The 26,117-nt window shown below is 38.5% G+C and overlaps 1 protein-coding gene across 1 annotated transcript in view; it reads left to right on the top strand.

Annotated features, from left to right (window-relative positions):
- cerk (ceramide kinase) overlaps window positions 1-17,380 on the top strand; it is a 31,549-nt gene extending 14,169 nt beyond the window's left edge. Inside the window, exons 5-13 of the mRNA XM_007890992.2 lie at window positions 1,117-1,180; window positions 3,391-3,536; window positions 6,060-6,134; window positions 6,646-6,798; window positions 7,956-8,061; window positions 9,530-9,603; window positions 11,908-12,110; window positions 12,578-12,786; window positions 15,067-17,380. Of these exons, the coding sequence (XP_007889183.2) occupies window positions 1,117-1,180; window positions 3,391-3,536; window positions 6,060-6,134; window positions 6,646-6,798; window positions 7,956-8,061; window positions 9,530-9,603; window positions 11,908-12,110; window positions 12,578-12,786; window positions 15,067-15,133 (1,097 nt within the window). The 3' untranslated portion in view covers window positions 15,134-17,380. The remainder of the gene's footprint in view (window positions 1-1,116; window positions 1,181-3,390; window positions 3,537-6,059; window positions 6,135-6,645; window positions 6,799-7,955; window positions 8,062-9,529; window positions 9,604-11,907; window positions 12,111-12,577; window positions 12,787-15,066) is intronic.
- Window positions 17,381-26,117: the final 8,737 nt, after the last annotated feature.

The following is a 26,117-nucleotide window of genomic DNA, read 5'->3' as shown; positions in this document are numbered from 1 at the left end:
CTACTATCCTTCTCACTACCTAACTTTGTATCGTCCGCAAACATGGAAATGGTGCTTGCTATACCCAAGTCCAAATCATTTATGTATATTAAGAAGAGCAGTGGTCCTAATATCAATCCCTGGGGGACTTCCCTCCAGTCAGGAAAGCAGCCGTTCACCACAACTCTCTGCTTTCTGTCTCCCAGCCAGTTCTGGATCCATGCTGCCACTATCCCTTTTATACCATGGGCTTCTATCTTTCTTACAAGTCTTTCATGTGGCACTTTGTCAAATGCTTTTTGAAAGTCCATATAAACTAGATCAACTGCACTACCTTTATCCACCCTCTCCGTTACCTCATCGAAAAATTCTATTAGATTTGTTAGACAAGATTTGCCTTTAACAAATCCATGTTGGCTGTCCCTAATTAACCCATATTCTTCTAAGTGAAGATTTATTCTGTCCTGGATTATAGTCTCCAGGAGTTTCCCCATTACTGATGTTAGGCTGACTGGCCTGTAGTTCCCAGGTTTGTCCTTTTTGTACAGGGGAGTCACATTGGCCACTCTCCAGTCCTCTGGCACCACCCCTGTGAACAACGAAGATTGAAAGAAAACCTTGCTTCCCATAGTAACCTTGGCCACATCCCGTCCGGACGGGGTGACTTATCTACCTTCAGCCCAGTCAACCTTTTCAGTACTTCCTCTCTGTTTATACTTATCCTATCCATTTCCTCTACTCTCTCCTCCAATACTGCGGCATTTAGTGCATCCAATTCTTTTGTGAAGACAGATGCAAAGTACTCATTCAATACATCAGCCATGCCCGCTGCCTCCACAATAAGATTTCCACCTTGGTCCTTAATTCCCCCCAGCCTACTTTTGACTAACCTTTTTTTCTTGATATGTTTTTTTCCTTGATATCTTATTAGATTGTGAAGGAATAACTACCTTTAACAAGCCAATGCTGGATGTCTTTTCATCAATCCATGTCTTTAAGTGATTATTAATATTGCATTTTATTATTTCCATGCTATCATCCCAATATTATGGCCTCTAAAAGTTTGTCAACTGTGGATGACTCATCTATCTTACTTGGCTTATATCCTGAGGATTTTGTTATGTATTTTTTTTCCAGTAACTGAACATGCCAATCATGCAAGGGATCATTTGGCAGAAGTGGATCTGAGGATATATGATGGGTACGTATTTTTCAAGTCAATATTCTTCTAGTTTGGATCAACTTTGTCACAGTAAATCACTGTAATGTTAGTTGCTGCTTGTATAGTTGAAATTGAGCACTGTTTGAAAAGAGAAGGAATTTCTCCTGGTATCCTGGCTAACAATCTTTCAATTAAATTAGCTTTCTAGCTGTTTAAGGGACATTGCTGTGAAATTAATGACTGTGGCAAATAGGATGTACAGTCAGGATACTTTCAGGTAAATCCTATGAGGGGTTCTTAGATGTTTTAATCATATGGAAAGACAACATATCGAATGCGTTTTCTCTTCAATCCCATTTTTGAAAGTATGAAAAGCATTTTTTCCACTCTCCCTTCCATTTTTCTTGCCTTGCTCCCCCCCCCCCATTATTTGATGATTCACTGTTTATTTGTGGACTTTGTTGTTTCAGTAATTTAAGAACACTTTCAACTAAACAACCTGTGTTATTTTTCTTTCATTGATGGATGAATTTACCATTTGCTGACAAGTGCATGTCATTCTCCTACCAGTAAATTGAAATTATTCAGTTTTATTTTTCTCAATTGTTTAACTTTCATGACAAAGTTAAGGATATTACATGCTATTTTTGTCAAAGGATTGATATTTCAGTATTGCTGGAGGCTCAGTAAAGGCTATACCAAGCCATTCAGACCAGAAGGTCACAGGTTTGATTTCCAGTCCGTGCTTGATTAGGTTGTCTAATTGCTGTCTTTCCCTGTTTTAAATACATTTAGGATACCTTTTCAAATCAGACCTTTTAATCTTTGTGTAGCACATTGAAAACCATGATCCTGGTAGAGAATTAGGCCCATATTAAAACTTTACTATTGTGGTAGAACTTCACTTGAACTTCCCTCAATCCATCTAATCTCATCTTCCACACCAAACATACCTTGTTCCCATTTTTGGATCAGACTATTTCTCAACTGAGTCCAAAGTCCTGAAACCACCCTTCCTCAAAATTATTGATTGCCATCTATGCAAATAAATATTTCTAGTGTCTGACCTAAACTTACTTGGCTTCACGACCATTCTCTTCCACTAAGTTCTTTCACTGCTGACTTAGGGTATGTGAAAGGAATGTTCCAGAATCCTACTTGATTTTACAAGTTTCCCCCACTGAGATCTCTTTTCGAGACTGATGGATCCTATTTATAGTGTCTCCTCAGTCGAATATAATGGTGCCATCAGGCAAATTGGAAAACAAACTAATTCAAAACTGATTTTTTGACAGGTAAAGTTGTCTTTTGATCATCCATTAAGAACGAAAACATTTTCGAATTTTTTTTCTGGTGAAAGCACAAGTGCGTCAATATGTCAATAACCCGCCTCTCGGGTATTGACCTGTTCTGCAGGTTTCTAGCACATACACAATGATATTGGAAAATCCTGTCAATTCAGAAGTACAGTAAATCTCAGAAAACAATTTATACTCTTAATATTACTACCATACCATTAAAACAAATGCACAAAAAATTTATAGACATTCACTCTGTTGTGTCTTTTTTAAGTTTTAATTTTTATTCTAATTCTCCATTCTATTAAAGTTAACAGCTTTTGCACTTTTCTGTTTGTTCTGTTTCTACCCATTCTCTTTTCTGTTTTAAACTTCCCCCGACTGTTAATTTGTGAACTCAATAATGTAAAAACTTTGTTAAATTTTAAGTGTAATCATTTTTAACCAGTAACCTCCTGTTAATGCACATACCTTGTTTTCACGAAGAATTGTAACATGTGCATATTTTTGCACCTCTGAAAGTCCTACCTTACTAGTACCTTCTTTCGCAAGAATTTATTAGTGACATTTTTTATTCTACAATGTGTTGCTCCTCACAAATGACCTGCTGGGACTATACTTGCCTGAACTGATATATCAAGACCTCAATGTTTTTTTCAGATATTTAAGTGTAATTTTTATTTTTTCTATTCTTTACTATTACTCTTGCATGTTCTGTTTTCATTTATGCTATCCATAATCACACCAGTGAACAAACTTGTCACTCATGATTATTTTCACAATAGAACATTTTTGGCACGCTTGGTTGTTATGCTGTGTGACGTTCACTCAGGATTCTAGGATTTAGGAACAATTTCAAAGCCCATAGAATTTACATAAAGTATACAGAGCAGTAATTGGTTCAATGCCTGTATGTAACCTGTATTTTATGTATTTTTTTGTACTTGGCAGCATTGTTTGTGTTGGTGGTGATGGAATGTTCAGTGAGGTCATTCACGGTCTGATATGTCAGACACAGAAGATTGCGGGTATTGACCAAAATGACCCCAATAGTAAACTTGTTGCTTGTAGTCTGAGAATTGGAATTATCCCAGCAGGTGAGAATTATTTACCCATAAAGCAGCATAAGTGGTGGGTAATAAAAGATGAGACCTATCTATTCAACTGTGCTTTTGATCTTCTCTCCCTCCCCCCACCCAGGTGTTTTGTCAGCTCTGTAAATCACTGAAACATCCTTTGAAAGAAAAAAAACGTCTACTCTTACACATGTGTATAAAATTGTTGTTGTTTGGCACCTAATATAATCTCTGAAGCATTTAAAAAATACTTATAAATGTACCTTTTTGCTTAGAACAAATAATTGCTTAAAACTACAATATTAATTGACCATGAAAAGGTTACGCAAAGTCTAACTTAGGGTTACATTTCCACTTATGAATTCTACTTGTCTAGAATGTAGGTTTTGGTAATTGTGAAGTATATCGCTTTAAGAACCTGAAGTATTCAAATGGATTTACTTTTTCATTAATGAAAGATGCGCAGTTAAACAATGTCCAAGTAGATATGCTCTTGTAGGTTTAAGATTTGAATTAGATGCCAATATTGGCATTTTGCAGTAATGAAGTCTTCTTTCACATGGGCAGTCCCCGGAGAAGGCTTGTCCTATTCCTCATGAATTTAATCACTGACGAAATGAATAATCCATAAAATCATAATATTATTTCAGATGGCTGCTGATACTGTAGCTTATTCAATGGAAAATTGAGACAGGAAAGTGAGACATCAACAGAGCAGGTTCTCTTTCCTCTGGTTATTGCTGCTCTCTCCTGCTAATTACTTGTTGAGCTCTTCCTTTTGCCATTTCCCCTTACATGCTGTTTGCCATGTTGTTTGCCAGCTGTTGCTACCTCTCTCACTCTTGCTCTTCTTGCTTATACCCACTAGCCCATCCTATTCTCCACCAAATCATTGCCTACTCTCTTCCCTCCTGACTTAATACTCACCAGTCTTTTTCCCAGGAGGAATATTCTCACTGTTTTCCCGCTAAGAACTTTGCTGTTTTCACAGCTGGCCCAGCAATCTCATAGTTGCTCACCCAAGTTTTACTCACTTAATCCAATCTGAGCAGACAAGTGAATTTTAAATCTAGGTTGACAGATGCTCTGTGTTGTTGATTTAGAATCATACAAATAAAATATTGAACAGCAGTGGTCCAGTGTTGGTGGGAGCTTTGGAGGGAGACGGGGAGAAAAACTTTATTAAAAAACTAATCCATATTTGTCAGTTGTACCTTGTAACCAGTGCTGGCTACATTAAAACCAGTTTTGCTAGTTGGAAGCTGATCGCATTCTTACAGAGGTGGGAGGGAAATCTGATAATAGAATTAGAAACTGCTTGAGTGAATTACTAGCATAGTTATAGAGGAGCAGCAGAGAAAAGAGCATCACCTGATCACGTGGTGAGCAAATGAGGTTCGAGGAATGCCTGAATCCTTCACTACATGTGTACTTACTGGCAACAGTGCCGAAGGACCACATACGAGAAGAAGAACCAGATTAATTCCAACCCTTACAACTTGTAGGAGGAGGGATTCACAGGATTAATTTTATTGAAGAAAAGATTGAGCTTTGATAACCTGTTTACAGCACTGAGGTGTATAAATTCTGCAGATCTTAGGAGCTCTTTAATTTAGCCTGAGAGTACAAAATTGCTGAGCTTCAAGGGAGATTAGAGATCAGAAGGAAATATTTATTTCTCCACAAATTCCTGCATCCGTGGAATGGAACTTCAGCAAAAGGAGTTTATGTTTTGGTAAAACTCCTGGGGGTGGGTGAGGGGGGGACTCGATAAATATCTGAAAAGTTAAATATCAGGCTAAAAATATAATTGAGGATTATAAAATTAAGAATTAATGTGGATGGTCGAACACCATCGTTCCAATGCTTTTGCAATTATGGAAATGTTATCTCTAGATTTAAGATAAATGCCCTGGCCTGTCATTGTTACTTCAAGGATTTCAAATAAATTTCATAGTATTTTAATCTTGAAAGTTTAACGTGTAGCTATTTAGCTCTCTCAGGAAATTAAGTTCAACAAAATGTTATTATTTCAGCGAAGTTTAACATTTGAAAATGTTGCTGCAGTTTTGAGATACATATATTAAAAACCTTATGGTAGCGGGGAACGTTTAGAATTTTCAAGTGGTTAGCAAAAAGTAAGCATCAAAGTCATCAAACATTTCCAGCAAAATAGTTAATTTTGAGGCACCTTTGTTAAATTAGGGTATATTTGTTTACAAGGCCAATCCTTTTGTTGATATTAACTCTTCATTCTACGGTTTTTGTACATTTTCCTTTAAATCAAATAGTGTTTCATAACAAATAAAACTTACTTTGTATATTCTTGAAGTACAATTCAGAAGAACTGCTAAATTGTAAGCCGTGGAACTCAAATAAAATAATTCATTTTCACATTTACTACCCTATGGATGTGAACAATGATTGACTGCTATATTAAAGAGCTTAATTTCTAGGCAGAATATGTATAGTGATTAAAATTTTGAAATTAAAAAGTTGCAGATCTCAGCAGCCTTCTAGTATTATAACACGTTGTCTTTACAGGTTCAACGGATTGCATATGCTATGCAACAGTTGGAGTGAATGATCCCGTGACATCTGCCTTGCACATCATTGTAGGTTAGTATGTCCCAGTGCTTTGGGACGTCCTCCTGACATGAAAGGCGCTTTACAAATGTAATTTTGTGTTGTATGTTGACAGCTGGAAGTCATCTGGAGGAGGGAGAGAAGTACAAAGTCAGAAAAATATATTATCCATAAAGATGTGTATCTATTATCATATGTGCCTTGGATTGTATCAGTTTAGGTATAAGATGTTAATATAAAGGGCTCAACTGATTTTGAAACAAAGTATGGAGATTATATAACTAGTCTTACAGTTTTTAAGTTTTATTGAAGAAAATATTTATAATATTGCCATACTAATTTGAGTATCTATTTACATGTTTAACATGTTTAATATTGTTTAACCCGCCCCTCCCAACTCCACTATCTGTATTCATGGAAGTAGCTTAACATATGTTACATTCTGCTTACTTCCTAAGCATTCAGGAGTACAGAGTACTGACAGCAATTCTCAGAGATAATTCTAGCACTTACGTAGTTTACATTTTACTTTTATTCATAACAGGTGATTCTCAACCTATGGATGTCAGCTCAGTTCATCATAACAACACATTTTTGAAGTACTCAGTATCTTTATTAGGATATGGATTTTATGGTGATGTGCTGAAGGACAGCGAAAATAATCGTTGGATGGGTCCATCAAGATATGATTTTTCAGGTAATGGTAGTTAATAATGTAGTGGGCACTAGGACCTCAGGAAGGCTCGAAGGGTGGAGTTTGCGTTCTCTTAAGAAGATGACGATAATAATAATAATCCTTGCGTTTGATATTGCGCTTTTCACAACTTCTAGACGTCTCATGGTCTGTTTCATGCTGGGGCTGGGCTGAGAAGGGTGGAGTCCCAGGCCAGAGATCATGAGGCCAAGGTATGGTTCATATTTATAACGGGGGTGGGGGTGGTGGAGCTTGTGACTACACGGGTTTGTAAGGAGTGATAACCGCCTCGTGCTCAACAGTGGTTGCTGGTCAGCTCACTCCACAAAACAAATGTCAGCTTCTGGACCATTGAGTTGATGCAGACAACACTTCCTGTTCACATTCACATCACTCATGAAGTAACATCACATGTGTGCACCAAGGTCTGTCAACAGTGACCTGGTAACTTGGACGTTGGTGTTTTTCTTAAGTGTACCAGAAGTTGAGCCTAGATGCAAGTTGTTAGCGAGTAACATTACAGCTAAGCTCAATCCTGTCTTTACTCAACATCCATATCTGTGCTTTCCATCATGGGTCACAATCAGCAGCCCCCTACACACACACACACACACCACAGACACACAAACACCACACAGACATAAACACACAAACAACATATACACACACACCCTTAACTCCTGACACTGAGGTCAGCTGAAGTCACTCCTTCCAGTTTTGGCTGACAAAAGGGCATAGTATTAGGAGAGTGCATCCATCTGCCTATTCTCAGTTCTAAATGGTTATATGATACTATTCAAAAAGGGAAGGGCATTTTTCCTGGTGTCCAACAATCCTCTAATTCATTTTATGGATTTTACGGGAAATTGCTCAGTGCAAAGTATTTGCCTTATTTATTTACTTACAGAAAACAGTCACAGTACTTGACAATTACTGTAAAGTGTTTGGGCGGCTATTTTAGGTGTTAAAATAAAATGCAAATGCTTTTTTTACATTATAAAGACACCAGGAATGCAGGTGGAAACAACCCCAGAATGTATGCTCAGTCAACACACCTTCCCCTGACTTGTTTTTGCCTTTCTGTGTTATGGATAGCATGGTCTGCTGTGCTCGTTGAGTAAACCAGTTTCAGCATTTTTCATATCGCACTATTTTTGCAGGTTTCAAGACATTTCTTTCTCACCAATGCTATGAGGGAACTGTTTTGTATTTGCCAGCAACTGAAACATTAGGAAATCCAAGAGATGAGAGTCGGTGCACAGCTGGGTAAGCGCCCTAGATTCAGTAAAGGTGGTGTGACATGTATAATATTTATAAGCATGTATAACATTTCAAATGCCTGTACGTGTATTCCAGCAATACTGTTTCTACCAAATCCATGTTTTTTAATTTTGTTTAATTACAGCCTTGTAACTACTCACTCCGGCCATGTTTGTATCCCCATGCCATAATGTCAGCATAGTAAGTTTATTGGTTACAGAGCTTAGCACCTAAGTTGTTGTACTTTACTAATCTGCTCTCAATTATCTTTGATGTATACTGCATAACAATTTCATTTAAGAGGTTATCATGAAATGGTAGACCTAGGGAGGTGAGTTGGCTCCAAGATGACTTGTCTGGTAATGAAACATCAAAATTGAGTTGCTTTCCTGTTACAGTTTCAGTAGTTCATTTCCTGAGGGAGGTGTATCTGGAGTATTCTTGGGCACTGATGATCACTGGACTAGCTTGCCTGGTTCATCAGCAGGATTTGGAGAAGCACTGGAACAGGAATTCTTCCCACTAAGCTCCTGCTTAACCCTGCATGCCAAAGCCTTAGTGGACTAGTTAGACAATCAGTGGGAGGCTTGCCAGTGTCACTGTTTGTGATGGCATGATGTGTGGTTTTAGCTGGTTATAGTCCAACAGTACTCAATCTCACTCACTTTGGGGTCCTGAAGCCAACCTGTGCCAAACACTTCTTCAAATTCAGTAAACAGGTTTGGGGAGAGAACATATACTCCACTTCAGAAAAGGGGTGGCATAGATATGTGGACTTTTGGTTTTGGCACACTTAAACATGGCAACAGAATTCCCAAATACCCAACTCCCCACATACATCCAAAGCAAGATCATTTGAAGAAGGGACGTTTTCACTTATTCTGATGTTAATGCCCCAATATGGCAGTGTTAGCCTGTAAGATGATAATAATAATAATCCTTGCATTTGATATAGCGCCTTATCATGTCTTTGAGACATCTCAAAGCGCTTCACATAATATACTGTAAAGTGAATTGACTGCATATTTTGTGGGCGAAATGCAGCAGCCAATTGCGGACAGCAGTATCCCACAAACAGTTGTGGATTGAAGTGAACAAATTTTTTTTGAAGAAATTAATACAAATAAATGTAATACACAAAATTGTGGAATATTGCTAAATTCAGTCCCAGCTTGTAAGCTGATTATTTAAACTGTGGAAGACCAGCTTCTAAATTAAGACTGAACTGATATGTTTCCCAATTTTGCCTGAACTTTAATTATTCACAAAAATGGAATTTTACAACTTAAATATGAAAACTGTGTAAACACACAACAATCTACATTGTCAGACAAAGATGAATTGCAGTTGATAAATCCTGTGATAAGTAACTTTTTTTCCAGCGGAACTTTGTTGCTCAGATTTTCTTCATGCTTATTAAAACCAAGACTCGTAATGATCATAAATAATTGGAATGTCATGTGCTCTATTTCAGATGCTATGTTTGCCAATACAGTGGAAAACTGTTGGACCTATCAAACAACAAACAGGAGCTGAAACATGTGGCGGGTAAGATTTGCTAGTACGCCAAAATCTACAAAATTATAATAATAATCCTTGCATTTGATATAGCGCTTTTCACATCTTCTAGACGTCTCAAAGTGCTTCACAGAATACACTGTAAAGTGAATTGACCGTATGTGTGTGTGTGTATATATATATATATATTGCGAAACATGGCAGCCAATTGTGCACAACAGTGTCCCACAAACAGTTGTGGATTGAAAATGACCAATTTATTATTGTTTTGCTTTGGAGGGATTATTATTAGGTGGGTGAAGTAAGGAAACTTGCCCAAGGTTTTGCCCTACCTGGAGATGAACTCAGATGTCTCGCTTGCAAGGCGAGTGCTCTAACCACTGAGCTGCAGGACTCCGCAAGAAACAAGAATAGTGAAAATGCTTTCAGAATCTTAATTTAAATCATCCAATTAAGTATCATCCAATATAAATCTCAAACTTGTATTTACTTGTCTAATAGTCTAACTTGTCTTTTTTTNCACCAGACTTGATTTGCCTGGTGGAAATTCCTATCTCTATTAGAGGCTGTAAGGACACTATTTTTAAGGTTCTGTCTTCCTGTTCGGTGGTTATTAAAGATCTTGGCACTATTCAAAAAGAGAAGATTTTTTTCCTCCAGGATCTTGGCTAAGATTCCCCAAAATAATATTGGCCATTCACTTTATGGCTATTTGTGGGACGTTGTGGTTCACAAATTCGTTGCTGTGTTTGCCTACAAAATATAATCACTACACTTCATAGTATGTTCTGTGAAGCGCTTTGAGACATTCCCCCTGTGAAATATCGAATGTAAGTATTATAATTCATTACTGTTTAAAGCACACTTTTTAAAATATTAGAAAACATTGCACTAACTGGCCCAACTACCCATATAGCCCCATTATTACATCCGTGAACTCTTAACCTCTACCAAAGATTAACTGTTGAAAATATCTGCTTGTGTCTGTCTCTTACATAATTAATACTGCCATCAGATTGTTTCACTTTCCTCTCTGTTCCCTGTTCCTCACTAATCTGATAATATATCAGATTTAACTGGTACACTGGTTCACTAGCTTCCCATCACACAGAGGATACAGTTCAAGATCCTGGTCCTCACCTTCAAACCCTCCACAGTGTTGCTCCCCCCTACCTCTCCTTCCATCCTGTTCGCTCCCTCAGCTCAGCGGGCTCTGGCCTGCTTCACATCCCCTGCCTTGCTCACCCCACTATTGGCGGGTGGGCCTTCCACCACTCTGCACCCACCCTCTGGAACTCCAACCCACAGTCCCTCCGTCTCCCGTCTCCCTCGCCACTCGCCTTTCAAGACCCACCTTAAGACCCTCCTCTTGGACCATGCTTTCGATCTCCCTCCATCCTCCCCCTGCCCTCCATCCTCCCCCACCGACCCCAGCTCGGGTCCGTAACTGTCTATCTAGCGCCTTGGGACGTCCTCCCGACATGAAAGGCACTATACAAATGTAATTTTGTTGTTGTTGTACAAGTTAGCTTTGTTTATGGTGAAATTATATCCATGAGGCTAACGGTATGCTGGATTTGAATCACAGGGACATAGCGTGCAAAAGTAAAGCAATTATGTTAAAGTTGTATAAATTATTGGTTACTGGAATATAGCTTCCAGTTCTGGGCAGCTCATTTAAGGAGACATCTTAAGACCTTGGAGGGGGTGCAGGAGCTTTACGAGGATTTAAGGGATGAAAGGCTACAGTTATGAGGAGAGATAGGAGAGCCAGGCCTGTTTTCACTGAAGGAGAGAAAATTGAGAGGAGATTTGATTGAGGTGTACAAAATTATGAGGATTGTTGCGAGGATAAATAGGAAGAAGTGATTTCCATTGAAAGAGGAGTCAGATATAAAATAGCCATAAGATTAGCGAAAAGAGAACTTTGGAGGAATTTTTTTCATCTTGAGCAGTTGGGATATGGAACACCATTGTAGATTTCAAGAAGGAAATAGAAAGGCATTGGAAGGCATCTTTCCATTGAAGCTCCCACTACTATTGACACCCTATTGACTGCTACTTCTTCTGATATTTCTCTAATTAGAACCTCATGCAACACACCTTGCTGATAAACCACCTCATTTGTCTTTCCTGTTGAATCTTAACATCAACCTCTTTTCAATGAACCTATCACATCCTAGTGACTTGTCAACAACAATAATAATAATAATTTGGATTTGTATAGCGCCCTCCACTCCGGACGACGTCTCAGAGTGCTTGGTTGTTATCACAACCAAATTGCTGAAAGATCTGGAATTCCTTAAATTAAAGCTTTCATTTTTCATACTTTAGAGGAAGAAGATTGGAAGGTTGTCAAGGGAAAGTTTCTCGCCATAAATGCAGCAAACATGAGTTGTGCATGTTCAAAAAGTCCAATGGGTCTTTCACCAGCTGCACACTTGGCAGATGGAACCATCGACCTGATACTAGTTCGGAAATGCTCCCGATTCAATTTCCTGAGACATCTCATCAGACATACAAACAAAGATGATCAGGTACAGTGTTTATAAAATAGTTTAAAAATGTATATGACCATTTTACAGTCACCTGTAGAGTATGGCACGATTGCACAAAATCACTGAAGAAATGTCCACATTTTCAAAACTCTTCCAATATTGCATTATTACACACTAAGCTGTGACATGATAGTTTGAAACATCGAATACTGTAGATTGTCCAATGCCTTAAACTGGTAATTATAGGTTAGCAATATTGCAGCTTTGCTGAAGCATATGCCAATGGAAAAATGTGTGTGGAGCAGAGGATGTTCTCACTGTTACATAATTTTTTTATCTCGGGTTCATGCCAGCCTCAGCAGTTTAAACACTAGGATAACTTACTCCTCAGCAGCTGAATAAACGTGTAACTTATTAAACACTTTCCTCTTGTATTTAGGTGACAAAATGTTCTGAAATATTATGCATTCAGAATTTAATATGAAGATATGTTTTCTTGTCTTCAGTTTGATCTTGCTTTTGTCGAGGTTTACCGAGTGAAGCAATTCATATTTACACCAAAATACAGTGAAGAGGACAACATTGACATCAGGGACGTTGGTAAAAATCTCTTTGGTCAGTTCTGCAGCGATCATCCTGCCTGCGGTTGTTCACAGGTTAATAGTAATTGGAACTGTGATGGAGAGATAATTGAACATGCAGCCGTTGAAGTGAGGTATGTTCTATTCTGTTGCTTAGAATTAAGTGGCTAAGTGTCAGTTAAGTGCATAGGAGCATGATTGTTATGACAGTGTTGCAAATCATTTTTTCTTTATGAATGGTTCAAATCTGCATCACAAAAGGCAATTTCCCTTCTAAACCCATGTCCATAGGATTGGTAACTTTACCAATCAGTGGAATGTTTCCCCATTACCATCGATGCACATTTCTTCAAGTAATGTTGCTTGGCATTCATTGTTTAAAAAAGAGTTTCTTAGATGACTTATACTCTGCCTAATGTAAATTATTTGAAGTTTTAAATAACTGTTTAAATCCATTGATTCTTCTAAGTGCAACGACTTTGTTCGTACGACCTATCTCTGGGCTCCAACCACATAGATCTAAAGTGTGAACATGGTGACTATGACTCATCTTCAACATTCATATCTTGGTATACATGCCATACGTATGGATATGAATGTTAATGCCCCAACTTGTTTTGCCTGGAACTTCAGTGCTGCAAATCAATGTCACTGTAGCCATATGACATGCAGCAACACTTGCATTATTGCGGGGAAAACCTAGAAAGATTTATGCATTTAGTTGAGGGAATATTTACAGTAAGCACTTCAGTTCAAAGTGGAGCTAAAGTTGAGAAGGACTGAGGTTTCAAGCTTGTAAGTTTATTTTGAGCCTATATAGAATTTGTTGTTCATTCAACAAACTAAAGATTGACATTAAATAAGAAAATGTAAGTGTTTGCTCTTACTAAAAGGCTACAGGCTGTTCTAAAAACTGTTATAAAACAAATGAACACAATCCTTTCAGAACACAATAACCACTTCCATGTACTCCAGCCATCTGAATCAATATCAACTTTCTTTGGGAATGTAATGACCTAATCTGTTTAAGCAAAACATTCCTAAATTGGCATTCTTTCAACAGAATATACCTTAGTTTAATTAGACTACATTTATATGCTGCCTCTCTCTCAGAATCACAATTATTGATTTAGGCAAAGAGCAGATGATATTTCATGACTACACGATCGAAAAGGAAAGTCTTTTGTATTTTTTTGTAACCGTGTCATGTAATACTGTTCTCAATTGTTTTGACAATTCTTTGTTCATTGTCTCTTTAAATGACATTATAGAAATGTTTTTGCAGGAGAGAAAAATGCAAAGGGTTTAAATTTGGCAACTGACAGATTTGAAAAACTCACATTTGCATGTGAACAATGGGGGAAGAATTTGGACCCTATTAAAAAATCTAGCTTAAGGATGATCTGTATTTACTAAAAAATCATGGTTCTTCTGTATGTTATTTAAAAAGAGAGATCAAGTACTTTCTGTTCAAAGTACTCCCATTTATTAGAGAACTAAATGTATATTAAAATATAGCTTACTTGTAATGAGGAATTTTACTCTTGTGTATTATATAACAACATAAAAATTTGCTAGGCGAAAGAAGACCCAGATCCTTGTAGCTTGCCTTCCACCATTCTAGCAGTCGCTTGAAGTGTCGTCTCCCAAGCTATGTACTGTATCCCGAGATATTATTTTCTAGCAGAAATCTATCTAAATTGTTCTTGAAACAAACAACATTTTCTGCTTCTATTGTCTCCCACGGAGCCTGTTCCATAAGCTTGCTACTTGCTCACTGAAGCAGTGTTTCCACAGATACGTTCTGAATTTACCCCCTTTCAATCGCATGTCCTCTGGTTCTACTCTTCAATACAAGATAAAACAGCTTGTCAAGTCTACATTATCTATTCCCTTCAGAATCTTAAAGATTGTAATCATATCACCCCTCAACCTTCTCTTCTCCAGTGTAAACATGCCCAGTTTATCTAATTACTACCCGTAGTCCAGTCCCTCCATCCCCTCAATCGTTTTGGTTGCCCTCCTCTGTATCTTCTCAATCGCCTCAATATCCTTTTTATATTGTGGTGACCAGAACTCCACACAGTATTCCAAGTGCAGTCGCACAAGTGATTTATAAAATGGCAGGATTACCCCACTATTTTGTCTCAATATTACCCTTTTAATACAGCCCAGCATCTGGTTTGCCTTACTCATTGCTGCTCATTATCTGGGATATGCCATCTCTTAGCATAGAGTGTTCTGGGGATCTCTGCCCATGATGTCACAAGAGTGACCCAGGGCAAGAGGCACAGTAAAGTAACAATTCCTTACTGCAGTGAGGAATATACTATAATATTTTGCTTTTTTGTTTGGGGGGCAGGGGGGGAGAGAGCAAACATCAGCTTCCTAAATGTTTGAATTTTTCCTTGCAGAGTACACTGCCAGCTGATCAAGCTTTTTGTAAGAGGAATAGAGCATTCTACACAAAAGACATCCTGAACTCCTATGCAGTTTAAGATGCAAAGAAACCTCAGGACTCCACATGTCATAAAATACAATCTTTGAGTTCTGCCATTCATGTAATCCTGATGCTTTAGGTTTATTTGCTTGTTAAAAAAAAGTTTTTTGCATTGATTGTTAAAACCATTAACATCTGTTTACGCCTTCAAAGCGAAATACCAATTTAATAACTTTAGTTTTTGTTTCAAAATGTAATTTTCTATAAATTTTTAATTTTATAATTACACTTAACAAGATGGAGAATGTAAATGTGATATTCAATAATTTATATTACTCTGGTGCAAGATGCTCTGGTTTGAAACTTGGAGCAATCCAAACAAATTGTGCACCTAAAATGCAACAATTTGCAATTGCTTTGTTTAAATATTTAATGTTTAGTTGCTTCATCTAAATTGGTTTATTAACGATGATGGTTGGGATTTTTAACCTACTGCTAATTGGAGTATAGATTAGTGGGCGGGGGGTTTCTTGCACAGGTTTTTTTTTGCAACTCATATTAGTATCTTCCCTTTCTTCTACTGTACTTTACATCTTAACAATGCAATCTGAATGGATATTCTGAGTGCGAATTGCTGTTAATTTGTAAGCAATGATAGATTATAGTTTGAGCAATTATTTTAGTAACTATTAATAGAGATTTAAATAGTTGAGTATTTTAAATTTTTTACATAGCAGATATATATTTATTGTAGTATGAGAGTGTGGGGAGCTTCTGCGTAACGTAATATGTGTTCACTATGTGAATGGAATGTTGATACTGGTGTTAATTCACTAATAGAGCATTCTGATTAATTACAGACACCAGCAGTCATTTGCTTTGTGTTCTGTTCTCTGCATTCTTCTTCTGGTAAGAAGGTAAAACACTGTATGCAGTTGTATATACATTGGTCACCTAGCATGGTGTCTCTAACCATTATTTGCTAGAGTCAAATAATATGTTTGTTTGAATTCTGTGTTGGAGTTTGCTAATATTTGCTGACTAGAGTTGCTTTTGTTTTGTGGTTAATGTGGGTGGTTTGGTTTTCCTGTATTATTGTTTGCTTTGTTTCAAAGTGTACATGATTGATGTAAGTGGCATGAGTGGACTTCAAATTGAAGAGTAACTTAATTTGAATGCTTGTGTGACAAAATGCTTTGTTACATGGCGCAGATAAAAAAAATTCACCAAAATTGAAATTTCTTTGGCAAGAGAAGGCTCTTCAGGTTCATTAGACCAATTGATAGATACTTTTTGCTATTTTCAGGTAGCTTGGCGACCAAGCTATAATTGCAGATAAAATACCTGAATTGCAAAAATGTGTACTGCTGCTCTTTAAATCATTCATTCAGCGACTCAATATAAAGAAATGCAAAAAAGCACTTAAGTAAAAGAAAATACACCCAAGGTGTTTGCTATGAAATAATTTTGGAAAATTGCTCACAATTAGCATCCTGAACTAATTATTGGATCATTATATTACAGTTGTGTTTTGCTTGGATTGGGATTGGGGTATTCCTATTTTGGTAGGATGAACTTTTATTTCAGTCCTGTTTGTTTTAAATCCTCAATAGGTTTTACCCAAACATAGTGGTGCTTACCTAACTCTAGTTTCCATGTTAAAAACATGTTTGTAAATCTAAACAAGGTCTCTTTCAGATCTGATTTCGTAGTCTAAGCAAGTATGCAGTTTGGTTGATATCTGAATTTGAACAGTGTCACTTTAATTTTAAGCAAACATTTAAAACATTTCCTCTTATCAGATACTTAGTTGTTTCCTATCAAATTTATGTTCATTCAACTCCCAATTTTTGCTAGAGGCTAACTTCTCACCGTGCTAATGCCCAGATTAAGAACTAAACTAAGCAACAAGTGAACTGACTTATTTTGTAGGAAAAATAGCATGAAATATTTAATTATTTCCTTTTTGTTATTTGCCTGGCTGCATGAATTTTGACTGCTTTATTTACACAACTTTAATGAATATTTAATAGGTTAGTTTTGCAGTCATTGTATTATGGTTTTACATTATATCATCTTTGAAATCAGTTGGAAGTATGTACACATTACAATCTTCTTGGTGAAAGTTCTTAATTTAACTTATACGATATGTTTGGCATGTGATGGTTTGTAGTAATTCAAAATGAATTTCTTTGTAACAGATGAATTGTTTAGACTTTGTTCTTTGCTACTAGTTGTGAGCTGTTACTCTTGTGGATTTCAAAAATATAAACATTTACTTGTTCTAATTTTGTTAGCTCTTTTATAAACTTACCAACTTTACATAATATAGCATTCGTCCCTACATTTGGGATCATTTATTCACTTTAATCATTGCCATACTTCACCTGTATTACCTTCGCTACAGCCCGGTCATGATGAATGAGTATCATTAGTCACTGACATGTACATGCAGTTCTCAGTTCTCTTGTTCTTTTAGGAAATAGAAGTTTTTATTTGGCAAGACGTCAAATTAGCAGCAGGCTAATTACTTCTACTTTAAGAGGTAGAGCATCGGAATGGGAAATTTTTAATCCGTACTAAATCTTGCTGCATTCATGATGACTTATAATAGAAAATACAGTTACGTGGTACAGAAAAGCTTTGTGTCCCTTCTCAGCTTGGTTTATTATGCAAGATAAAGATGACTGATTGTGTTTTTCTGCTGTGGTTAATTTGGAAGGTCATTTGCAAAACAATTACTTCCTAAAAAAAATTCCATGCTCTTTATCATCACTGTTTTTACTGCACCTTTCCTTTCACGGGCCGCTGGGGAGTGCTTCAAAACTGATAAATGCAAGGAACTGCATTAGAAGTTAGACTAGGAAATGCGTAAAAAAGTAATCCTTGGATTTGATATACTTGTTGTTGAAACACCTCAAATCACCTCACAAAGTTTTATTTAATGTAAATTGTAGTGAATCTGTATTGGTAGTCCTGGTAAATGCAAGAGCCACAGCAATGTCCTACAAAAAGCCATGAAGTGAATGACCAATTTTTATGTGGGGAATTGTTGGCCAGAACACCACGAGAAACTCCCTTCTGTCTTTGAATGGTGCCATGGGATCTTTAACATCCACCAGAACAGTCAGAAGGACTTCTGTTTAATATCATACTTGAGTCCTTTGGTTAGGCCCCACCTAGAACCCTGCATATAGTTGGGGTTGCCATGCGTAGGGGCAGTTCCCAGGCAGTTCAGAAGAGAACAACTGGAATGATCTATCATATTAGAGAAACGATTAGAAAGATGGAGCTCTTTAATCTTAAAACAGAGATATCTTAGAGGTGATCTTATAAAGATAACAACTCCCATTTATATAACATTTTTTGGGTCAGCTGGGTGTCTTGACACATGTGGAAACCCAAGAGTCTCCAAACCAAACTGAGAATCTCATGCATCTCACCTACACATAGAAATTCCAAAGATAGATTGTTATAATAATAATAATCATCCTTGTATTTGATATAGCGCTTTTCACATCTTCTAGATGTCTCAAAGCACTTCACAGAATATACTGTATCTATTCTGCGACAGAGGTTTGGGGACCCTATAGTGTGCATTGGCATACTGCTGGAATCTAAAAGCTAAAACCCTATAGCTTGCCATTGATATCACTGGCAAACATTCTAAATGGGATTGAGAAACTAAACCCAAAACAATACTTTCGGATGCACTGAGGCAGCAGAACAAGATTGTTTAAAGTTGCAAATGATAATTTCAGGACAAATAGAGCAAAGTATTTATTTACCCAAAAGCTAATTAATCACTGAAACACATTACCAGGCTGCGTGGTTGAGGCCAATTCACTGGACCCATTTAAAAGTGCTCAGTGTCGTTATAGGAAGATGGTAGGGTGGGTATTCTGGAAGGATAAGATCGGATTGACTGAAGAGCCTTCTTCATCTAAACTTCATCTTTTAAAGCTTATGAAGCTTAGACTAATGATCTGTACCCACACCTTATTCCAAATTTAGACCAATGATCTGTACAAAGTTAGAATGATATTTTTATTATAATAATAATCCTTGCATTTGATATAGCGCTTTTCACATCGGGAGGACGTCCCAAAGCGCTTCACAGAACACACTGTAAAGTGAATTGACTGTATATTTGTGGGCGAACGCGGCAGCCAATTGCACACAGCAATGTCCCACAAACACTCATAGATTGAAAATGACCAATTTATTATTGTTTTTGGTTTTGGAGGGATTATTATTAGGCGTGTGGAGTAAGGAAACTTGCCCAAGGTTTTGTCCTGCCTGGAATTTAACTCGGGTCTCTCGCTTGCAAAGGGAGTGCTCTAACCACTGAGCTACAGGACTCCACAATCTTTTAGTGAATGATCCCAAATACTTTCCTTCCATTATCTTTGCAAATAAAAACCCTTTGATTGTATGTGTACACACTGGTTAAACCCTGTTTCTAAATCTTTGAATTGCAATTAGATTTACGCTTCAGTTGGTGCTAAGGCAAGAGTCACAAAGAATAGGGAATACAGGACTTTCATTCACTGGTCAATGCAGCTGGTTTGATGAACACTGAAAAAAGCTGCAAACAGTTCATCTTCCAAACAAGGACCACAGGAAACCAGATACTTTTAACATGACAGTGTAAGGAAAGAGTTCACATGGAGGTTGATTAGATGCAGTTGTCTGTGGTGTCTTTCTTGTTTCTCAGAACCAGCAAAGGGACAAATATGTAAGGTATTCTCCTTAGTAATTGGGGTAGAGATGCCATCAAGACTCTGACCAGGCGGATCGACTTCAAGATCCTCCCACTCGTTTTCAAATCCCTTCAGGCCCTCCCTCACCTCTCCGACTTGCTCACCCCCCAACCCACTACCTACTGTCTCCCTTCAACTGGCTCCGGCTTTCTGCATGACCTTCATACCCTCCGTTCCACCGTCAATGGCTGTGTTTTGTGCCACTTCACCCTGAAATTCTGGACCACTCTTCCTCTATCCCTCTGCCTTGCCCCTTCCCCATCTTCAGATCACGTCTGAAGACCTTTCTCGTTGACCATGCCTACGGTCACCTCCTCCAGCTCAGCGTCGTGCTCCACCACTGTCAAGCACTCTGGGACACCACCCTGAGTGAGGGGTGCCATATAAATGCAAGTTGTATCGAAAAAGATATCAAAAAGCCAGGAGTTGTTAAAAAGATGTTTTATGACTGAAATGTGTCATGTTTAGGGAGACCCTTGGACCATATTCCTTTGTGGTGAGAGTACAAATGACCCAAGGTGGAGTAAGGTGATTGGTAATAACAGTTTCAAAATATGATTGGACAATTTAACTTTGAATTGTGATGAGCAAAACAAATCTTTGAATTCTGCATTTGCCTGCAAGGGTCACATGAACTAACTTTGGGTGTAAAAGATGGAAGTTTAGCTCAGTTTGGTGAAGAGTCTGGAGGGAAGCTCACACCACAGACTTAGTGCCAAATTTATCTGAGAAGGTAACTGATCATAACCACTCTCTTGTTATTTTATTAGGTTATTGTAAAATTGAATTGTCGCTACTATACTTGACTACTATGAATTAATTTGATCGAAACTATTACTGATATGGTTTATTGTCTCGCAAGTCATCCTTAGTAGAGAAAATAGAAAAATTAGTCAACAAATCACAAAAGTTAAATTAAAAGCTACCTGATCAAACGGAAGCTGAATGGGGAAAAAAACGCACAAGAAATGTGCAAAATAAATGAGGTTCTACCAAAGAAAAACTAAATTCTTACCCGTCCATTGTAATGTTCACCTTATCTATACTTCAGCTTGTGGGTTTAGACTGAGAAACAGTTTCACATTCACCATCAGCCCTTTGGCTCCTCATATCAGTGGCTATTCTGTGTGGACTGGAAAACACAAGGATTTAATAGAATTTTTGTTTTGTGGGGGTAGGAGACAAAATGGAATACACTGAAAAGCAGTTATGTTAAAACGATTATCATGGGGAATTATGGTTCTTTAATATAGAATCATTACTCAGCAAGCACATTTGTTAATTTTATTATACTATTATTATATTATATTATACTATTTTATTTTATATTTTATTATATAATTTTATTGTGGAGTCCTGTAGCTCAGTGGTTAGAGCACTCGCTTTGCAAGCGAGAGACCTGAGTTCAATTCCAGGCAGAGGGCGAAACCTTGGGCAAGTTTCCTTACTCCACACGCCTAATAATAATAATCCCTCCAAAAAACAAACAAAAATAAATTGGTCAATTTCAATCTACGACTGTTTGCGGGACATTGCTGTGCGCAATTGGCTGCCGCGTTCGCCCACAAATATACAGTCAATTCACATTACAGTGTGAAGCCCTTTGGGACGTCCTCCCGACGTGAAAAGCGCTATATCAAATGCAAGGATTATAATTATTATTATTATACAAGTTTTGGCTTTGATGTATTTCAGCATTTTATCTAGGTAGATTACATATTTCGTACGCACCACAGTAAAAGTTTCCTTTTGCTTCAGCAACAAAGTCCTATGAATATTTTCCAGCTGAGTGAGGTGAAGTATTGGGAACAATATATAGGTTTACATATTTACGTATTTGTCTTTACTGGTATCAGTTTGGCTCAGTTCCCAGCAGTCTTTCCTCTGAGTCGGAGGTTACAGGTTCAAGTCATTATTGGAATTTGAGCTCATTGTCCACAGTACTGAGGGAATCCTGTAACATTTGAAGAGGTGTCTTTCGTTTTACATGCTAAACGAAAATCCTGTCTGCCTGCCCTCAGGTCAATATCAATGATCCATTAATGTTATTTCAAATGGGTTTTTCACAGTAATCTCACCAACAGCCTGGATTCATTCTAGGATATTCTTTATGCGACCAATAATTCCCATGTTTGCCTGTGATGCACTTGACTGATAAAACTAAACAAAGAAATAAATGATTAATATGAGGCACTATTCAGTGTGATAAGGTGCTATAAAAATATAAGTTCACCCTTTGTTCCATATATCTTCATTGCAAGGAATCAAGAGGAGTAAAACTACACTCTACCCACAGTTCACTTGTACTTCATTGGATGACACCTAACCCTTATCTCACCGCCTCCACCCACGATTCCAAGACTACTGCCTTCCTGACTGACAGGTTCTGGACGAGAGCCAACTTCCTCCAGCTGAATTTTGGCAAGTCAGAGGCCCTCCTGCTTAGCTCCCATCAGCGCTTCCTCACTTTGGGTGCTGACAGTATCACTATTCATGATCACTCTACACCTCACTGAGCCAATACAAAACTTTGGTGTCCTATTCAACCCTCAGCTATCCTTCAAACCTCACATGCTGTCGTGACCTGTTCCGCCTTTCCCCTCCTCCACAACATTTGCTGCCTCCACCACTGCGTCTCACCGTAGGCCAGAGAGACCCTGATCCACGCTTTCATCACGTCCCAGCTTGACTACACCAACTGCCTGTTTGCTGGACTTTCAACTCTTCCAAGCTGCATATTATTCAGATCTCTGCACCTTGTGTTCTCTCCCACACCAGGATTTGTGAAGCAATCAGCCCCATCCTTACAAGGCTTCACTGGCTCCACATCCCTCAGAGAATCAAAATCAAAACCCTCTTTCTCACCTTCAAAGTCCTCCATGGTCTTGTTCCCCTCTACCACTGTGACCTCCATGTCAACCTGTCCGCTCCCTCCACTTGGCAGACACTGGCCTGTTTTTGGTCCCCCGTACTTCCCGCCCAACCATTGGCAGTCGGGCCTCCTTCAAGTCCCATCTAAAGACCTTCCTCTTCGATTGTACCTTCGCCTACTCTCCCACCCCCCTCTCCGCCTTCCACCCCTCCTGACCCCAACTCCGAGCTCAGGTCCAAAATCCCTGATTGTCCAGCGTCCTGGATGTCTTTCTGATGTGAAGGGTGCTATACAAGTGTAATTTGTTGTTGTTGTTGTACATGCTGGGACAACATGTTTACATATTTCTTCAATGTTTGAAACAATTGAATTGAAGAGGGTAAATGAAAAATAACAAGATACAGACAATCGGCTGGAGAATCAATTCCAGCAAAGTCGGTTCTTCAGCTGCCGCACAATTGATTCCCAATTTTCGTGGCACATTGAAGACTCGGTGACTCCTTACAGGGTGAGAGGGAATGTCAAAACACATGATTCTGGGTGGCTCTCGGCTATCACTCATGGTTAGTTACAAAGTGACCTCAGCTGAACCATGTCCTCTGGTCGTTGGTATGGGGAAAGCTGAGAAGAAAGAAATTGCAAAGCAACATCTAAGTGGTGGGTTGGCACAATATAAGTGTACTACAGAGTCATATTTGAGCATTGAGGGATGCATGTTCCACTCTGTGAACTGCAGTACTTCCATAGGGAAAAGGGGAGGGGAATATCGACAGAACAGTTAGCTCTGGATTATTAATGTAATATGCTCATTTGAAAGGAAAGGTAGCTAATTGCCAAACTCTTCATCCTGAAAGATCTGATTACTCATATTTGCATCTTAAGCTATGAATGTAGTACACAAAACACGGAAAACACAAATGACAATATGTTAAAGTGAAGTTAGCTACATTACCTACCATCTTCCTCATCCTTTCAATGTTGACATCAAAACCATCAACCATAACCTCAGCTTTTATGGGAATTAATTATTACATCCTGGGGATTTGATGAACAGGGTTTAACACAATGGCATATATTCAAGGAATGAAGATGACTACACAAAGCAAGTAAAAATTATTTGGTTAATTAATTGATTTTTAAGTGTTTTTACACTAGGTATAATCCGGTTGTTCACAAAGGTTGCTCGTTTGGCCGAGGTTTCACTCCTCAGCTGACTGCCAGAAGAAAACAAAAGGCAGATGGGCAGTTTTCAAACAGCTGGTTGAAATAATCTCATGACACCTTTATATTTATGAATGTAAGTAAAATCCAAACTTTGTGCATATGTTTGTAATGCTGTCTATATAAATGCGTTACTTATAAATAACATTAAAATGACATCAATCATGGGCTTCAATTAATAATCCTAGTTTATGTTTATAATGCACGCTGGATACATTGGTTCATGTGCACAATTTCACATTTCTACATAAATCTTCATAAATGAGTGTAAATCTCTACAATGTTTCATGGTGATTCCTCCACAACCAATACAACAGCCTCAATTTATGTAATGCCTTTCACATTGGGACAGTGTCTCAAAGAGCTTCACACAGCTGACTGGTTACGCGAGCTGTGAGGGGAGATGCTGGGGGTGCGGTGGGGTGGGGGAAAGGTGCCATGGCTGAAAGTTGAAAAGATAGGCCTTAAGACTCGTTTCGAAGGTGAAGTGGGTTCAAGATGGAGGGACTTTAGGATGGAGTTGCAGTGAATGGGGGCAGAATGGCTGAAAGAATGGAATGGATCATGCATGTGACATGAAGCAGTTTACTGAATGGGGGAGGGCAGAACAGAAAGACACACAAGAGGTAATAGAGATATTTAGGTTACATTTTACTGTGTAGTGTAGTAACTGTGCATTTGTAGGCAAATGCAGCAGCCAATTTGCACACAGCAATGACCCACAAAACACTCATGAAGTGAATGATAGATTTTATTTGGGGGATTGTTGGCCAGGACACCAGGAGAAACTCTTTGGGATTTTTAATGTCCACCTGAACAGGCAGACAGGGCCTCAGTTTAACATCCCTTCCAAATGGCGCTACATCCAACAATGTAGCAACCCCAGCACTGCAATGGAATGTCAGCCTAGACTGTGAGCTCAATGTCCTGACATGGGATTTCTAATCTCAAGGGATTTCTGCCTCAGAGGCAAGGGACTGAGAAGCCTGAGGGGAGAGGTAATGGCTGAGATGAATGATGTTGCAGAGGTGAGGGAAACAAAGCTCAAATGTAAGGGGCTAATAGGTCAGAGAAGACACATACTAAGCATTTAGAATTCAGTATTATTGTGTTGACTGGCTCCTAAAGTGATTTGCATGTTGCTACCGCAATGAAATTATTATGAATAGCCTGATTGGTGACAAGGACCTGTGATTAGGTTTTGTGCTAGAAATTGAATTTTTAATTGCGTACAGTTAGTTACGTACCAGCAAAGTTCAAAGTTTCAACCATTGTCATGAAATACATTATATAGTATTCACATTGCTGAGCTTCAAGGGTTTACTTTGTCATTTTATGACACTCATAATAATCTCTTTTTAATCTCCTCCTACCCAACAGCTGCCTTAATGTCCTCTTGAGATGCAGTGAACACCATAGGATATCAGACATTACACATACTGTCGCACGCAGGTTGGTAATCTGGGTGATGGGCTAAAGTACCACACAATTATAAGAGCAGTAACAACACTAAAGAATTACTTGAAAAACAGCATTTCACCTGAAATATAGTCAGCAGAAATAAGTAAAAGGCCCAACATTAAGGGTGGTGGTACGAAAGCATATTACATTGAATATCTATGAATCATACCACAGTACAGAGAAATGCAAAATCATTCTGTACTGCTCTACTGAGCTGCTGATTTTAGGGATGAGTTGACACTTGCAACTAACACAGAAGTCTAAGAGAACAACAACAAAGTTACATTTATAGAGCAACTTTCTCGTCGGGAGGATGTCCCAAGGCGCTGAAGAATCAGCGGTCAGCATGAACAATCAGCATGGGGTAGCGGTGAGGGAAGGCAGAGAGGTGGGAGGACGACCGAAGGCACAATCGAAGAGGAGGGTCTTGAGACCAGCCTTGAAGGAGGCAAGGGAGGAAGTGAGGTGAAGGGACTGTGGGATGAAGTTCCAGAATGTGGGGACAGAGAGGCTGAAAGCCCAGCCACCGATGCTAGGGTAGGTCGGGCAGGAGACATGGAGCACACCAGAGCCCGCTGAACGGAGGGAGCGGGCAGGTTGGTAGGGAGTCAGCAGGTCAGAAAGTTAGGATGGGGCAAGGATGGATAGTCTTGAAAGTGAGGACGAGGATCTTGAATTCGATCCTTTGAGGGATGGGGAGAACAGTGG

The sequence above is a fragment of the Callorhinchus milii genome, unplaced genomic scaffold, assembly GCF_018977255.1.
Source record: "Callorhinchus milii isolate IMCB2004 unplaced genomic scaffold, IMCB_Cmil_1.0 Scaffold5, whole genome shotgun sequence".
NCBI classification, from domain to species: domain Eukaryota; kingdom Metazoa; phylum Chordata; class Chondrichthyes; order Chimaeriformes; family Callorhinchidae; genus Callorhinchus; species Callorhinchus milii.
Note: the sequence above shows the minus strand (reverse complement) of the source record. Positions and strands in the feature narration are given on the sequence as shown.